A 17,762-nucleotide genomic window follows, 5' to 3' on the forward strand; every position below is an offset into this window, starting at 1 on the left:
ACTGGGTGGTTGGTGTAGTGGCCTGTAATCCCAGAACCCAGTAGGGAGGCTGGGGCTCCTGGGGCAAGCTGGCTGGCCAGAGTAGCTGTGTCAGGGAGCTCTGGGTTCCAGTGAGAGACCCTCGATGCCAACTCTGGCTTCCACACACATGTACATAAAATGCACAGACACTCCACATGTGAAGACACATACACAGATGCTGACAGAGCGGCCGGAGTGGGACAGGGGAACTCACAGAGCTATGGAAATCCCGCAAAGCTCCTGGAAGCTTCCTTGGGAGGACCACAGGGGAGATCTCTGGGTGAGACTGCTTGTTGTGAGACAGGATCTCACAATGACCTCAAAATTGTGATCTTCCTGACTCAGCCCTCCAGGGCTGGGAGTACAGGCGTGTGCCACACCTACCAACAGCACATTCAGACACCTGGACTTGATATAGGGAAAAAGGAGAGAAGGATGCCCCAGAGAGGGCAGTCCTGAAGGCTGAGGTGACAGGGGTTTCAGAGCACCCCGACCAGAGTGACTTAGCAGGAGGCCATCCAAAACACAAGCAGCCAGTGCAATTTCAATTTTATCAAACTTTATTGCATTAAAAACTTATTCATACTTTTCTACCCCTACAAAAACCAAAACCATATTTATCTTTGTGTATGTATTTATCCGGCGTTGCCACAGCACCTGTGTGGGAGGCAGAGAACAACACGAGGGGCCGGTTCTCTCCTCCAACATGGGGCTCTGGGGCTCGAACTCAGGACGTCAGGTTTGGCAGCAAGTGCTTTCACTTGCTGAGCCACTCTGGTGGCCCTGTGTTTACATTTTTCTAGTAGCCACTTAATAAAAACAAATATGTTAATTTTAATAATATATTTTATTTAACCCAAGATATCCAAAATATTACCATATCAACATGTGAGCAATATAAAAAATTATTTTTTGTACCACATCTTTCAAATCAGGTGGGCATTTTACACTTAAAATATATCTCAATTCATACGAGCCACATTCTCAAGCGTCCTAAGACACTGGTCCTGCTTGCTACTGACTCAACAGCACAGCAAGGTCCTGGCTGTCCCAGGCCATCATATCTTGGGCCCTTCCAAGATCCCAGAGAACTCAAATGCACATTCAAGGCTGAGGAAATGGGCCAGTCCTGCTGGAAACACTTCTGTGGCTGCCTATTGCTTTCATGGTAAGTGCCTAACGTTTGAGCCTGACAAGCGTCCGTCCGTCCGTCCGTCCGTCCCACCCACCATGCTAACAACACTCACTCCATACAGGGCTCCTGGGCCCTGAGTGCTGGGCCCTGTGGTGGGTACAGCAGGGCAGTCTGGTCTCAAGAAGCTTCCCTCCCACAGGCAGCCATCATTCACGCCTCCTTTGACTGGTATGGATGCCACACGCGAGGAGCATCCCCAGAGGTGAGGCCTGGCCTGGCCTGGCCAGGGCGACAGGGATCCAGAAACTAAGCCGAATAAGGGAAGAGGCCACAACCGCGGCAAGCGGCCATGGGCAGATTAAATGTCCCACTCCAGGGGACGAGACTGCCAAACAACCTGGCCCATCTTCAGAAGGATCACTTTCAGGCTGTAGGGTGGAGGAGACAGGTCCTGAGTGTAAGGTTACGGGAGAGTCTCCAGGGCGAGACGACACCGTGCACAGAAAGTAGGAGAAAGGGAGAGAGGGCTGGGAAGGTGCCCAGCTGGCCAGCAGATGAGTAAGTCGGTCAGAGAATCAAATCATGGTGAGCCTTTCCTTAACAAGTCCTTCCATTAGCCCAGGCCTGGTGGGACACGCTGTTAAACCCAGTACCTGGGAGGCAGAGGCAGGTGGATCTCTGTGAGTTCAAGACTGGCCTGGTTTACATAGTAAGTTTTGGACCAGCCAGGGCTACACTGAGACACTGTCTCAAAGAGGAACAAAGAAGTCCCTCTCTTAGACACACTTGTTTGCTACCACAGCCAGCAGAGTGGGGGTGAGGCCGGCAGGCAAAGATGAAGGCAGGGTTTTGGGACACGGAAGTATATTGGGACTTTCTGCTTTTAGGTGTTTGAAACTTTCCCTGAAACGAAGAATTCCTTTCTCTTCAGGACAACTGAGGACAAAGGAAAAGTTTTAGCCGCTGGTGAAGGAAGGCACTGAAGCTCTTCCTAAAGGGAGAAGTCACAAAACCAGCGCTCCAACCTGCTCCTCTCAGAGGAGCAGAGGAAGAAAGGGGCTAAAGGCACGCCCAGGGCCCAGGACACCTGCCTTTCTGTCTGAGAACAGCTGAACCTGGGCACAGCACAGGCCTGGAGGCCGGCATGCTGGGAGGTGGCAGCAGGAGTCAGGGGCACGGTCAGACCACAGTGAGTGTGAGGCAAAGCGGGCTACAGGAGGCCTTGTCTTCTCTTTTTCTGAGACAGGTCTCACTGGGCGGCTCCCCAGGTGCCCTGGGACTCTCTTTGTAGAGCCAGGCTGGACTTGAACTCAGAGCTCTGCCTACCTCTAGCTCCCAAATCTAGGGTTAAAGCTGATCCCTGTACCTGGCTTTTAGAAACTGTGTGTGTGTGTTTTGCCTGCATATATATGTATGGGTGCATGTGTGCCTGGTGACTGCAGGTCAGCAGAGGGCGCTAGAGTCCCTGGAGCTGAAGTTAGGGATGGTTGTGAGCCACTATGTAGGTGTGAAGAGCTGAGGCTCTGTCCTCTGTAGAGCATCAAGTGCTTCTAACTGCTGAGCCGTCTCCAGCCCCAAGACAGGTGGTAAGTTTAGACTCCAGATGCCTCACTGAGAGCCTGTTCCACGGTGGCTGAGTCTCCAGGCCCAGGTCCCATGCCCAGGACATCTTCTGGCAGTAACTGAGCACAAGCCTACAAAGACTCAAGCCTGGCCTTGCCTGGGGGAAGCTACTGTGAATGATCGGCAGTTATTGGTAGTGTGGGCTTCTGAGACCAGGTTGGCCTCAAAACTTGTGATCATCTGCCTCTGCCACTCAAGTGCTGTGACAGGCCTATGTCACCACACTGGTCATTCTAAGATGGATCAAATGGCCATACTGACAGCTCATGGTCACCAACTCACTGTCCTCACAGCCAGACTCAACAGTGGCAGTCTCTTAATGTGGCCAACACCCAGAGAATCTGTCAGCTACTCCGGATGCTGTGACACACGGCAGAGTGCTGCCTCTAGGCAGGGATGGCGACATTTAAAGGTGCCTGGAGGGGCAGTTTGAATATATATGAGAGACAGGAGCCGTGGTGTAGATGTGACTCAAGAGGACACCCAGGGCTGACATGACGGACACAGAGGCAGACCTTTCCCCCTCCCACTGTGCAGGGCCTGTGCAGGAAGGAACAGATTCCTGGACGTTTGTTTCCTTGTGGCTACACACTGTGGAACTTTTTAGTGGTTTCCCAGAGTTTAACCAGGGTGAAAATGGGGGTTGGGAGTGGGAGGACAGCAGTGGGTGAGGCAGAGTGATGGGGAGTGGGGTGGGGGTGGGGAGGAGCTGCGAGCCCCAGCGGACAGGCTGGGTGAGCTGGTGGCCACACCAGGGCTATCTGAGGGAGGGCAGGATGAGGCGGCATACAGATCTAGAGCCCAAGGACTACCCGGGCAAAGGGCATCTGACAAGCCTTGAGACTAGGAGGGTCTTCCCAGCACAGGTAGGAAACAAGAGTTTCTGTGAGCCTGCCGCTGAGTGAGGCGAGTGAGGAGGCGCCACCCGGAGAACAGGGAAAGCACTGTAACCTGCTCGATGCTGCTGTCTCCGGGCCAGAATGGCAGGCAAAGTCTGGCCGCAGAGAGAAGTGCTTCACATGCAGGCCTGGCCACGCGGCCGGCTTCTGCCAAGATGACCACAAGACAAGAGTGAAGAGCACACAAAGGAGTTTGCTCGCCATCCAGAAGAAGCAGGAATCTGTGTGGCTCCTGGGTGCTGACCTGAGTCAGAGCATGAACAGAGGAACACAGAGATGTGTGTGTGTGTATGTGTGTGTGTGTGTGTGGGGGGGGCTATGGGTGGGTGACGCCCTAGGCAGCAGCAGCTAGGACAGGCGGCAGTGGCACTCCCTTGCCTAGACCTGAGTCTAACACCATTCTCCAGTAGAAGGGTCCCGAGCTGCCTGCAGAAAAGCCCATGAACCAGAGACACGGTGCAGGGACAGAGAGAGCAAACTCAAGGACAGACAACAGGGAGGACACAGGGGCCTGCCCAGGAGACAGCCAACCGCAGCTCAGACAGAGTCACAACCACACCAGGCTATACCGACAGGAAATGGACACGGCAAGTTCATGCCGACACAACCGTTATGGAAATAAACTGACAAAAGGAAATACAACAAATCTCACTAGAATCCCACAAGCCAGAGCCACTGGTAAGGAGTGCCAGCAGTGGTGACACTCAGGGCAGGGGGCACTGCCACAGCCCTACCGCGGCCTCTCGCTGCCAAGTACTGTATTCTGCCCTGGAGTGTGACCATTGCTCAGAGGGGCATGTGTTGGAAACTTGATCTCCACCGTAATGATGTCACTAGGGTGTGCTCTCTGATACATTTTTAAGAGACTCCCGTTAGTCCCTGTGAGTATTATAAAAAAGCCAGCCTGGCCCTGCCATCACTGTGTCTGGTTTGCAGGGACACGTGGGAAGAAATGCTTCTGACCTAACCGTGAGTCCGTCCCAGCTCAGCCTGCTAGACTACTTTATACAGGGCAGGATGCCTACCACTAGTGTTTCCTGCCCACTTCCCAGATCCACACACGTTAACGGACCATCCACCCCAACCCCATACCAAAAAAGCAGGTTCAAATCCTTGAACCATCACACTGTCAGTACGTTGTAATTGAGACGTGGGGTCCCAGAGCCCTTGGCAGGGGACACGTCAGCCACTGCACACCCGCACTCCTGGCCCTTGCAGTTCAACCCTGGCTCACTGAAGTTGGACCAAGAGTGGAAGAGCGGCAGGGAGCGAGGCAGGAAGGCCACACAGAGCTGGGGCAAGAGTTGTCCCAAGAGCAGCTAGCTACCTGCACAGAAAGAGGACGCAGTCTGCTGAGGCAGGGGCCTGCCTCACTCTAGCAGTTAGAGAGCCAGATGCTATCCGAGGTCCTGACTCAGTTCTACTCCCAGGAGACCCTCTCTTGCTTTCAAAGCTCAGGACCAGCCAAGAAGAGGTAGAGTCCTGAACTCAACACTGTTCAGACCCAGTAGCCTCCACATCAGTCATCCTACATGGAGATTACTGTGGCTTTCTTCCCCTTCTGTGACCTTACAGGAGCAATATGGCGACCACTGTCAACCGTGCCTGCGCCTGCCTGCTCTTTCCCAGCATCCTCCTCGTTCCCACACTTGGCTGCTCTGGGCTTCTCTCCGCCTTCACCTCCCGCCCCACACCTGACTGACCACAATGGCCTCCGCACTCATCAGCACCAGCTGCACTATGCACTGGATGCTTCCAGCCTCTGCCCACACGGCTGTCAGAGGCGGCTCTGGAGGCCCTCAGAGCTCAGTGCTCTAGCTCAAAGAGGCTGATGCCTTCCATGTAATTCGGTGCCGGCGCCAAGCCCTCACTGACATCTCCTCGTGGCCTTTGTCCTTGTCCTTTCTCCACTCCTGTCCAACTTCCGCTCTCTCTGGCCTACCTCAGGGCCTTTGAACTGGCTTTCTCTTCCTGGCAGGGATGTCTTTTTCCCCTGTGGCCTAGCTCTTTAACGTCCCCGCAGAGCTCCCGTCTCCGGCCCTCCACTCTCAGTGTCCACGGTTCTTCGTGAACATTCCTCTTCCCCTGGGATGCAGGCTTGGGAACAACAGGGCACTGGTCTGCTGCTGTGGCCCTGGCACTCCCCAGTGCTCACGAAATGGCAAGTGCCTCTGACCGGAAGAATCAACAAGGAGCAAACAGGAGCACCAGTTCACTAGGACGCCACGGCTTCCCAATTTGGCTTGGCTCTACAACAGCCTGCTGTATTCCTCAGAGCAAGTCAGAAGCAAACTGACTCCAAGGCACTACAATGCCACCAAGGATGGGCTGCTGTCCCATCTTGCCAAGGGGATAGCCTACAACTACTCTCCTGATGTAATGCTGCTCTCCTGTCCACCACCTCGACACCCATCAAGACCCTGACGCTGACAGAGCCCATGCTGAGGGTACTGACTGAGTACTCAGGACTTACTGTGGACAAAGTACCTTGCAATACTTCAGGGACACCTCTCCTCTGTGCCTTTTCATCTGCAGATGGGCAGACAACAGTACTATTTAGCTGTGAGGATTCAACTAGTGATCGCGTAATACTACACAATCCTACCATTGTATGATTTTAAAAATACTGTCTTATTTTGGTTAGTTATTACTGAGAAGCAAATCATCCTAAAGCAGTGTAATAAAATCACAATTGTTTATTTCATGATTCTGGAATATGGACAAGGCCCAGGGGAGTGGCCCGAGAAGGGCTAAGGTCTCTGCTCCAGGATAATGTCAGCTAAATAAGAAGATCCACCATGCCATGCACATACCTGGCACAGCTGAATCAGCTAGTACAGATGCTGGACTTCTATAAGGAAACCAGGCAGCCGGGCGGTGGTGGTGCACGCCTGTAATCCCAGCACTCGGGAGGCAGAGGCAGGCGGATTTCTGAGTTCAAGGCCAGCCTGGTCTACAGAGTGAGTTCCAGGACAGCCAGGGCTACACAGAGAAACCCTGTCTGGAAAAAAACCAAAAAGACAAAAAGAAATCTGGGCACCAGGGGTGACAGGAGTTGCCAGCCCTGCTCCGGGCTCCTGGCCTGGTGCTCTTGTGCTCATCAGATTTCTGGCCCAGCCATTATTCAGGGGAAGGGATTCCTTATCTTGAGTAGAAACAGCAGACAAGAGGGACTGTCTTTAAGTGTAGCCATTGAAAAAATATACACCTGGGGCTGGAGAGGTAGCTCAGTGGTTAGAGCACTGGCTGCTCTTCCAGAGGACCCAGGTTCAGTTGCCAGCACCCACATAGTAGTTTGCAACTGTCCCTAGCTCCAGCTCTAGGGGATCCCAGACCCTCTTCTGACTTCTGAGGGCACAAGGCATGAACATGGCAAAATCTGCATGCACAAAAATCTAAGATGAACAAAATGCCAACACAGCTAACTTTACACTCTGTCCTACTGATGAAAATTCTGCTGCAAGTCTCCATACATGGGGTGAGGTAGGGTGGGGTTGGATACGGGACAAATGGGGGTGGGGATGAGGGAGAACATGGGGAGGGGGCAGATGGACACACAGGATGGACAGGGTGTGGCCCCGCGTTCCTCCACAGCCTCTGGGCTCCGATCATCACACACACACTTCTCTCTGAACAGAGCTGATGAACCTATGGCCTGGAGAGTCTGTCTAGGAGCCACACGAGACGTCCCTCATCCAGATGTCAGTGCTCTGGATCCTGGTCGGCTCCCTGCCGTGCCACCTGACTGACTGCACCTGGGACTGGGCTCTGTCCCTCCTCTGCTGTGCTCCCACCGTTCACAGCTGGAGCGCCCAGTTTACTGAGGAGAAGGGGCTGTGGGACGCCCCCGGAGGCTGGAGTCAGGATCAATGCTCTGAAAGTACTCATCTGATAGTGAGCCTGAGGAGTCCCACACCCTCCAAAGTGGGAGAGGAAGCATGACGTGACCCAAACACTTGCTTCCAGAAGGGGAGGCAGAGGACAAGACAAATTTAACATGTGTCAGCAGTAGTAAGACTGATACAAGAACAAAGTTAAAGGAAGAATGGTCAGGGATGTTAGCAGTGGAATTCAGAAGGGCGGTTGGGCAGTGAGGCCGCGCTGTCTAGAGGCAAATGATACCAAGTGCAAAGGCGGAGCGGGGTGTGGCTGGAGCAGAGAGAGTCAACCAATGCACAGGAGATGAGGGTGGAGGGCGGAGACCCGGTGGGCATGGACAGGATGTGGACCGTTACCCTGAGATGGAGTGCAGAGGGGGCCTCAGCAGGGAGGGAGATAGGCGCTCGGAGTCTCTTTGGTTACATGGGAATGGTGAGGGCAGAAGACCAATGAGGAGGACGCCACAGACAGCTCACCTGCCTGAACTTCTGAGAGTACCCTGGGAGTACCAGTGAGGTGCCCCGTGGTCAGTCAGCCTGGAGCTGGGCATTGGTTCTCAACCACAACACAAGTGACACCCCATGCCATTCCAATGCCTCACAGCCTCCAGAACCTGGCCCTGCTGATGCCTCTGGGCTCAAATAAACCTTGTTAAATTAATGACTGGAGCTCACACACGCTCTCTCTCCCTCTCCCTCTCTCTCTCCCTCTCTCTCTCTCTCTCTCTCTCTCTCTCTCTCTCTCTCACACACACACACACACACACACACACACACACACACGCACACGCACACACACACGGCAACCTGAGCCTACTTCCTAGCTGTGTGACCTTAGAAAAGTAACTTCCATTTGCCCACATTGTCCCTAAATTTGGAAAGGTCACTGTAGTTCCTGCCTTCCAGAACTGTTCATTCAAAATCTTTTTTACTGGGAGGCTGGGTATGCAGAACACTTGCCTAGCATCTGGGATTTCTTGGATTCCATTCCCAGCACCAAGAGAACACATAATTAAAAAACAAAATAAAAAAACCAACCAAGAGTCTATTACCAGGGGATGGGGTGCTCTGTATACTGGAGACCTTCCTCCCTGCCCCCTCTACTTCTTCCTTCAACTGAGTTGTCTGGAAACCACCCGTCCTTTCCTGCCCTCTCAGCATCACCCCCTACCCTGTCACATCCTACACTCTTGCCTAGGGCCTGCCACAAGCCATCTTTTCCTGGCAACGTACTTCCATGTTGAGGCAAAACTGAGCTGTGCACCTTCCTCTCAAGGTGTCTCAGTCCCTTCAAAAAAGTCCAGTTCTCTAGATAACCAAAGCTCTCTGATAAGTCTTCATTGGCATTCTCTAAAAGAAAACTGCCATCCGTTCCCCACAACCGGCTCCTGCGTACTGCAGTTCTGCACGGACCCTCCACCGCTTGCCCCTGCAAGGTTGGCTGACTACTCTCCCTCCCCACCCACCCCGCCTGCGCACAGCACCATCCAATCAACATGTTCTACAGCTCCTCCAACATCTAAGCCATAATGCCCTACAGCTGGTTGACCACCAGTCCCCAGCCATGTGTGCAGACACTTCTGGGCGTTAGCTCCCAAGAAAAGCAAGCAAAGAGCTGGCCTTGCAGAACTCCGTCTCCCAGGAGGCACCGTGCCCTCCCCTTGGGCGAGAACAGCTGGTTCCAAATTGCCACGGAAACAAAAAAATCACTTACCTGGATGTCAGGGAGGCTTTTTGCCCAGGAATCTCAGTACTTGCAATGACTGCGGAACGGGGCTGGGCACAGGCGAGATAAAGTCTGTGCCCACCGTATGTGTGCCCCCCGGTGGTACCTCAGAAGGCCTGTCGAATACACCCACAACCTACCGAATGCCTGCCTGACAGGAAAAAAACCCCACTTCTGCGTGGACTCTGTGGAAGCCCTGACCAATGAGGGCAGACACACAATTCCTAGCAACAGGCCAGGATTCCTGTATCCAGGCTTCTCAGCCCACGAATCTCCTGCTGTCCCAAGCCTGCACCAAGAACTATGATGTCCCCAGGGGGGACACACCCACACCACAAAGCACCCCTTCCCCACGCCCCCTTCCCCACCATGCCTCTGAGGGTCAGGAGAGGGAGCCAAGGGCCTGCAAACGCTCAGGCAGGCATGTGAGAAAGCTTTTTACTGGGGGGTACAGCGAGGAGGAGCAAGGCCATCTCCCCCTACCTGCCCCCACCCCCTCCTAGGGCCCTGGATAAGGGGGAATCTCCCCTCTACCGGACCACCACTGTCTTTGGTACAATAAATAGAAAACAAGGTGGGGGAGGGGGGCCAAGGGTCCAGTCTTAGTGGGGAGGGTGCGGCCAAACTCCTCTCCCTTGACCCCCTGCCCTGGGCCCCAGTCAGTGCAGGCCTCACCCACCCCAGCTGGGTAGCAGCAAGTCCAGTCAAGGGGAGAGATGAGGATGGGAGCCCAGGGCCCCCAGATGGGGGGGGTATGGCTTCAGGAGGGGCCCCAGGGAGGGGGCAGGGTCATGAGCTGGCTGCTGTGCTCTGGGGTACACCATGGAGGCCCAGGCGAGGCCCCAGAGTGGCAGGGTCATCAGGGGGTGGGAGAGGTGGTCGGCCTCCCGTCATCCGAGTCCGGAGGGCTGAGGCAGCCGGGTGCTGGGGGGCAGGTGCTGGAGGAGGCGGAGAGCAGGCCGGGGGGCTGCCCACCAGGCTCACGTCCATCAACTCTGGGGGTGGTGGTGATGTCGGCGATGGGGGTCGTCCAAGGCAACGGGGCTGTGGGGGGAACTGAGCCCCAGTCCCCGGCAATGTTGAGGCAGAGGTAGGGGCTTGATGTGTCTTGTGGGGCACATCACCCCCTGCCCAGGGGCGCAGAGGCTGGGAGGGCGGGGCCTAGAAAGGCAAAGGAGTCATGGGCACTGAGATTAAGTCCCAGGAGCCTACCACCCTCTTCCAAAATCTCACAGCTCCAGTACCTGGGGGCTGTTCATCTCACAGTCAGTGATGGGGGGCCCTGGCCCCCCACAATATCGGTTGCTGTAGCGGTAGGCCCTGTTGTCGCTGGAGGAACCACTGGAACCTCCTAGAAGCACCAGGAAGGAGAAAAGAGGACAGATGTGGTAAGATTGGGGCCAATCTGTTCCCCACATAGACCCCAAGCTGAGACTCTGAGACCAGAGCAAGTGTGAAGGCTGTTAACCGCCCAAGTTTGAAATCTAGGGACAGAGCTGTGTGGGAGGGTAGAGTCAATTCTAGGGACCGAGTCTCCAGCCCCAATTCCAAGATCCTGCTGGGTCACGTGGGGCTCTCCCACCCCACCTCAGAGCTCAGAATCTGGTAGTTCCAACCCAGGTTGGGCCCTGTGGTACACACGTCACTGGGGGGCACCCACCAGAGCTGGAGATGGAGCTGGCGGTGCTAGAGGAGGGGCAGGTGTCAAGGGGCGCCGGCGAGGTGGAGGCACTGCTGCCTGCCGGGCCCGTGTTGGTGGCCTCGTCGGCCGTGCGGCGGAAGAAGCCATGCTGCAGAGCGCCCAGAGGGCTGATGCGGGCGGCGGGCTCATACTCCAGCATGCGCAGCACCAGGTCCTGGAAGCGGAGGTAGTCGGCGGGGCTGTGGCCCGGCTCCCCCGCCCGCCGGCCCCCGGGCCCGCCCGTCTGCACGCCCAGCACCTCCTGCAGCCGCCGTGTCCCAGGGCCCTGGTAATCCTGGCAGGGAGGGGGTGGGAGGGGGGGCAAGAGAGTGGCCGTCAGTGGGCAGGAGGGGCAGGGTGACACACACGGGGAAACAGAGGCACAAGAGAGAGAGAGGGAGAGAAAGCTAACAAGAGCTGTGGGGTGGGGGGGTGATGGGGTGGGCAGGGGAGGAAGGAAAGGACAGACAAGGGGGAGAGGAAGACAGGGAAAGACACAGGGAGAGGGGAGCCCCAAGTGTGAGTGAGGGGACACCCAGGGAGGGAGAAGTGGCACAGGGCAGGGGCCGCACCTTCCTGAGTTCCTTTGTCCTTCGTAGGGTCCAGCCGCCCCCAGGCAGCCGCTCAAAGTACTTGCGAGCCTTGGGCGCCTGCTCCAGCATGGGTGCGGGAGGGATGCCCAGCACCTCCACAATGCGGCTCATCTGGTCCACCTGCGGGCGGGCGGCGGTCAGGGACGCCAGGGGGCCGGGCTCCACCCCTCCACCTCCAGGACACCCCTTTCAGGGGCACACCTCATTAGAGCCACTGAAGAGGGGCTCTCCGGTGTGCATCTCCACAAGAATGCAGCCCAGGGACCACATGTCGATGGCCAGGTCATAGGGTGTACCCAGGAGCACCTCAGGTGAGCGGTAGAAGCGGCTCTGGATATACTGGTAGATCTGGGGGAGGGGACAGTAGTCAGGGCACCAGCTCCCCTGCTGGTTCCACTGGAAGATTCAACTGAAGACAAGCCCCTGCCTGAAAACGGGATGCAGCTTCTAGGTGCTGAGGCCCTCAGCAAGGCCAAAAGCCACAGCACTGGATGCTCAGCCTCCAGGCTTCAACGGCCTTACTCTGAGTGCTCCCAGCTCTGGTCCTTCTTGTTTAAGAAAGGCTGGCCATCACATACTGTACTATGTGGGCGTAACCGCTAGGGCTTCAGGGCCCTCTACCTGTGAGCGCACCCGAAAAGCAGCCTGAGGCTCGGCTCACAACCGCACTCCTGAGGTGTGCCTGGCCCGCAGCCTCACCCCGTGTCGTCCTTGCTTGGGTCGCCTCGCCCCGTCAGCTCCTACCTCCTCTCTCTAGGTGGGCCTTCCATGACCATTATCATCTCTTGGCCATCAGCTTCCAGGGCCAAAGTGAAGCCACCTCTCCCCCCACCCCCCAAGACACTGGCCCCGCCCACAGTCAGAGCCGCACCCGCTGGCCCAGCTGGCAGGAGCTGCCGAAGTCCACGATCTTGATGGCACTGCGCTTGGGATTGCAGAGCAGGATGTTCTCAGGCTTGAGGTCGCAGTGGATGATGCTGAGCTCGGGCGTGGCCAGAAAGAGCAGGGCTGTGCAGAGCTGCTGGGCCAGCTTTCTCGTCAGGTTCAGAGAGACACCTCGGAAGTGTGTGTTGCGGAGGAGGTCGTACAGGTTGTAGGACAGCAGCTCAAACACCAGGCACAGGTGATTGCGGAACATGAAGTGCCGCTTAAGGTGTACTGCGGGTGACAGGTGACAGTGGGCAACAGGTTAGACACACTGGTGGCAGGGGGCTTGGGGCCACACAGTGAGTGAGCCCTCAGGTGTTCTACACCGACTCACTGGACGTCCAAGGCACGTTAATTCTCTTGGGTCTCTCCCGCCTTCCAGTGTTTAACTGAGGGAAGGGCTGGCCAGCAGGAAGCAGTGAGTTTGACGGCAACCCAGCAGTTGGATGAGAAAATGGGAGGGTGACGAGCTCAAGGCCTGCGCAGTGAAGCCCAGGGTAAAACAAAACCAAACTCCGAAGGCTGGTGTGACCTAGGGGTTGCGTGAGCATAGACTGTGGGATGACCAAAGCATGTTTGCAAGCACAAGGCCCAGGGTTCAAGCCCCGGCACTGCAAAGGGAAATAAAAGGTACTGGCCCCTCCTAATAAAGCTTCCAAACAGCGCCACACTTGCTCATTTCATTTTATAACGCTGAACCAACCAGGCTCGGGTGGAGACATGGAGACCCAGGGCTCTGTACACTGATGCACAAAGACTGTTAGCTCAAGGTCCATCTGGATATATTTAGTGAGCCCCTAGTCAAAATAGTCAAGTAATGAAAGGTCTGGAGATATTCTGGGTTGGGGGTGGTTGAGGGAGGACATGTTTGCCTGTTTATATAAAGCACTGGGCTTGATCACCAGAATAGCAAACCTTCAAAAATATCACCATCAACAAAACCCCAAACTACCAAAAGAACCTGCTTTCGTCTTTGCTATGTCTACCTGTGTGGCAAGGGATACTGGCTGTCCTGTAATTAAAGTGTCCCTTTCCAGAGGAGCTGAAGACTGGGACATATCTCAAGAGCCACAGTTCTAGAGGCCACTGCTTTTTACATTATCAACTGTTGAGTCTGAACTGTCACCCCATGGATGTGACAGTACTGAGTGCCTCAATTTCTCCAACATGTACGCTAAGCTACCCTCACCAGGCTGGAGGCACTGTTTGCAACAGAATCTGGCCCTCAGTGAGCACAAACAGGAGAATCAGAGATTGAGAAGCCTGAAGACCCTCAGCGGAGGTCTGTCCACCACGGGCACCCCGCACCCACCCAGGCGCAGGCCTCACCTATATAGTACTTCATCTCTGTATCATGCTGGTTCATTAGCTCCAGCAACCGCAGCTCAATCTGTGCCTGGTTCAGGAAGGCCTTTTTGTTCTTGATGATCTTGATGGCCACCAGCTCCTGAGTCTGGTGGTCGTAGGCTTTCACCACCTGCCGAGACAAGGACAGTTACCTGGGAAGGTGGGAGGCCTGCCAGCCACACCTTCCTAACAACTCACAGCCCAGCACTCATATCCCCTGTACTGGATACAAAATAACAACAGTTCTCTTCCAAGGAGCCTTGTGATTTACACTCATGCGGTCCTAAGGCAGAGGGAGACTAGGAGGCTTGAGCGGCCCGCTCAGGACAGGATGCAGCAAGTGAACCACTGGGGGGGTGGGGAGGGAATGCTGGGGAAGGCTAGTGCTTGTCTGCACCCAGGTACTGGATGAGTGGGGGAGTCCCACACCTGGCCAAAGGAGCCTTTGCCAATAAGAGAGTCAATCTCATAGCGTTCTAGCCAGCGCTCGCCACTGCGCACAATGTAGTCGTGGTTGTCGTCGTCATAACCGTGGTTCAGGACCTTCTTCTCCTTTTTGGTGCTCGAGTCCTGGGGTGGCGCCTGTTGGGCCCGCCGCTTCTTCTTCGCATAGTATACCTGCTCAGGCAGCCAGGAAACCGGACCCTTGAGTGACCCAGGCAAGAAGCCAGGACCCTTTTCAGCGGCCAGCCAGGGCATTCCCTTCCCCACTCACCTCATTGATGTGCTTGTAGGTCTTGATGAGGTCCACTGAGAGCTTGCGCAGTGGGGCTGAGGTCGCATCCCGGAAGGCCAGGGGCAGCCTCCGGGGCAGTAGCCGCACATCAGGCAATACCTGTGGTAGAGAGGAGCAGACACTGAGGCCAAGCCTGCACCTCCAACGTCTAGGGAGAGAATGGTAGAGCTGATGATGCATTTGACCATGCCTACATTTCTCTAGCTCTGACCCCATCCTGTAGAGCATAAGCACACACTGTGCGTTCTCATTCATCTGTTCGGTGTATGACGTGAGGGATTTACCTCTGACCTTCCTGTCAGCCCCAGGTCAGGTCTTCTGCTCCATATCTGGGTTCTGTGCCCCAAATCTTTGCACCTGAGACCGCCGTTTCTGGGAACCATGCCAGTGAATTTCCTGTATCTCTATGCTCTCAATCTCAAGCAAGTGTTTCTGCCCAGTTAGGAGGCTCTGGGATTGGGATTAGCTTCCCTGGGCCTCTCAGGGCTCTCAGATTGTTTTCCTTTCGACCCCCTCTAGATTTCTTCCAGGCCCCTTCCTTACTCCAGACCTTTTTCTCAACACTCAGACATGTGTTCCTGCCTGCCAGTGACAGTTCTGACCCCAACATACATATTACACTTCAAAACCATGCTGTGAGAGCGGGCAGGCCACGGAGCTCAAGAATTCAGTCTTCAGCAGGAACGAGGGTGAACTCCTCAAAGTCCAACTACCTGAAACTCTTCCAGTATTGTGAGGCCTCCAAAATCCCCAGAGATCCTCCAACAATCATGCTGTTGTCTGGAGACCGACCCTTCACTCCTCAGGCAGGTGAGAAGCCAGCTGAATGCCTACCTGTGTGTGTTCCTGGGGCCCCGGAAAGCCAGAGAAGGGACCATGGCCTGGTGGGACGGCCATGGTGGGCTCAGAGGGCCGCAGGGGTGTGAGGCCTGGAGCGGGAGCCCGGCCGGGGGGCGCCTTCTCGCATCCTGCACCTCGGCTGCCACCGCCGCTGAGACCTGAGAGCAGGTAGGAAGTGGGGAGACAACGTGGAACAAGAAGGCATGTAGGTCAGGGTCAGTTAGAGAAGAGGTGGGCGTGAGTTAGGGGGCAGGACCAGGGGAAGCCAGAGAACAGGGCAGAGCAGCAGCACCAGGTAGCCATGTAGAAACAGAAAAGGGTAGCAAGTGGGTTAGCACAGTTGTCTCTCAACAAATGACAAGACAAATAAACCAATTAGGCATTGCATCCAGAAATGTAAAAGGGAGTGATCCCAGCAAGACGGGGTGGGAGAGGATGGGTTCAAAGCCAGGGCAGGAAGGATAGAAATAGGCCAGGAATTAGGAGAGCAAAAGAAAAGACAGAATCCGTGTAGAGTCTGGGCAGCAGAATTCAGTCTTTCTTTGAAATTCTGCTAGTGGCCAGCCTGAGTCCCTCAGATACGGCCCCGCCCTCACACGGTCTTCCCTCCGCACCGAGGGCCCGATTTCAAGCCTGTCTACCCACTAGTTTTATTCTAAAGAACACAGCAGTCCTCGTGGACCTCCTAGCAAAACCAAGGTTATCTGAGAACGCCTTTACATGCAAGCTATAAGATGTCTCAACCACCATGGCACTTTCCCCTGGGACCGACTCCATATTCTAAGACCGCTCCCTGCTCCGTATATGAGGTCTCCGGCACCAGGGATGCCTCTTCTAAGTAGTCTATATTTATCCCACTAGGATTTCCCCATTACTCCAAGACCCCTATTCCTCAGGGAAACAAGGGAGAGGTGTCATTTCTCAACATCTAAGAGTCACAGTCTTTTTCTTCCTTACCCTGGGATCCTTGCTATCTCCTCTATTTCTAAGCCGGGTCATTCCACAATTGAGCCTATTCCTAGAAGGGCCCAACAGCCAAATTCCTAATATCACACAAGACTTCACTCCCTGAAAGTGTCCTTCGGAACAAAATCCCCTCTTTAGGAGCCTCCCCCTTGTCAGATTCCCTTCTATGCTATGTCTTGACACTCCAGGTCCCCTTTATTGGGGCTTCACAGATACACGACTCTTCCCGAGCCCTCCCACACTAGGACCAGTTCTTCCAGCTCCCACCCCTACCCGGGTCAGGGCTGGCGCTGGGCCCACGGGGGGCTGGAGCGCGATGGGGGCCCCAGTGCGGTGGGCGAGCGGCCAGCATGGCGGTGGTGGCGGCGGCGGTGATGAGGAGGTGGCCGCCTGTCCCCGGCCCGGCTAGCTTAGCCAGCCCCGCGGCGGTGAGGGCAAGCGGGACAGGCGGCCCGGTGGGTGACAACAGCAGCCGCCGCCACTGCCACCGAGGGGGAGGGGCGGGGAAAGGAGGGGACGAGGGTCAGACCAGGGCACGCGGGGGAAGGGGACAGCAGGTGGACGGGGGAGGGGCGGGTTAACCCTCGCCCTACGGCCCAGCCCAGCCCCGCCCCGCGTGGCCACCCGCCCCCAGGGACCCTGGCGTCCCGCCCCCCACCCGGCAGGCCCGCCCCGGCCGGTGGAGTCCCGGCGGGCGGGGCCCAAGTGAGCCGGGCAGGCCGCACCTCCCATGGCAACAACCGCGCCATTGGTTGTTGCTGCCAAGAGCTTAACCAATTAGCACTCAGGGCAGCTGTTGCTAGGCGACAGCGAAGCGGCCAGCGCAGCCGAGCCCAAACAAAGGGCGGGAGTGGGGCCGGGCTGCCCCCTCCCAGACTCCCTCTCAAGACGGCTCCCTTGGGCTCAGTCCCTTCCAGGAATCCGGCTCTGAAGTGCCGGGCTCCGGTGAAGACCCCTCCTTTCCCTTGCTAAATCTCGTGGGGAAGGGCAGGGCGGATCCCGACCTGCCCCCCACCCAAGCGTGCCGCCCCACCCGTAGCAGCACCGTTACCTGAGGGCGTGGGTAAGGGGATTCAAACTGCTCGGGGAGCCCGAGCTCAGACCTGCCCACTGGCTGAGGGTGTCCGGTGGACGCGGCGAGCCAGGGCCCCGATTACCCAGTAATGCAACCAGCAAAATGGCGACCACAACAAACCGGCCCCCCTGCCCCGGCTCCGCCCCCACATCCCCCACGTGACCTAGTGGAGCACTGTGCGCCTGCGCCTTAAGGGTGCTGGGCCGCGCACGTGCATAGCAGCCACCAATGGAGCATGCACCCTGTGACCGGATGAAACTTTCCAAGCACCACCCCCAGCACACAAAGTTGAATAAGGGCGCATGCGTCTTGAGG

General features: G+C 56.2%; 1 protein-coding gene across 4 annotated transcripts; it reads right to left on the reverse strand.

Moving 5' to 3' along the window:
* Window positions 1-849: 849 nt before the first annotated feature.
* On the reverse strand, window positions 850-17,575 carry Dyrk1b (dual specificity tyrosine phosphorylation regulated kinase 1B). Of its 4 annotated transcripts, XM_052167771.1 has the most exons (12): window positions 17,424-17,575; window positions 15,401-15,564; window positions 14,546-14,665; window positions 14,260-14,448; window positions 13,813-13,960; window positions 12,428-12,714; window positions 11,758-11,904; window positions 11,536-11,676; window positions 11,223-11,258; window positions 10,943-11,138; window positions 10,527-10,633; window positions 850-10,443 (listed from the first exon to the last, which is right to left on the reverse strand). In XM_052167771.1, the coding sequence occupies exons 2-12, from the start codon at window positions 15,461-15,463 to the stop codon at window positions 10,072-10,074; spliced, it is 1,806 nt and encodes a 601-aa protein (XP_052023731.1). In that variant the 5' UTR covers window positions 15,464-15,564; window positions 17,424-17,575; the 3' UTR covers window positions 850-10,071. The 4 variants fall into 4 exon arrangements, with proteins under 4 accessions (XP_052023731.1, XP_052023741.1, XP_052023722.1 ...); XM_052167781.1 differs by lacking the exon at window positions 11,223-11,258; XM_052167762.1 differs by having other exon boundaries at window positions 10,943-11,258.
* Between the last annotated feature and the right edge of the window lie 187 nt (window positions 17,576-17,762).

The sequence above is a fragment of the Apodemus sylvaticus genome, chromosome 1 (assembly GCF_947179515.1).
Source record: "Apodemus sylvaticus chromosome 1, mApoSyl1.1, whole genome shotgun sequence".
In the NCBI taxonomy this organism is placed as follows: domain Eukaryota; kingdom Metazoa; phylum Chordata; class Mammalia; order Rodentia; family Muridae; genus Apodemus; species Apodemus sylvaticus.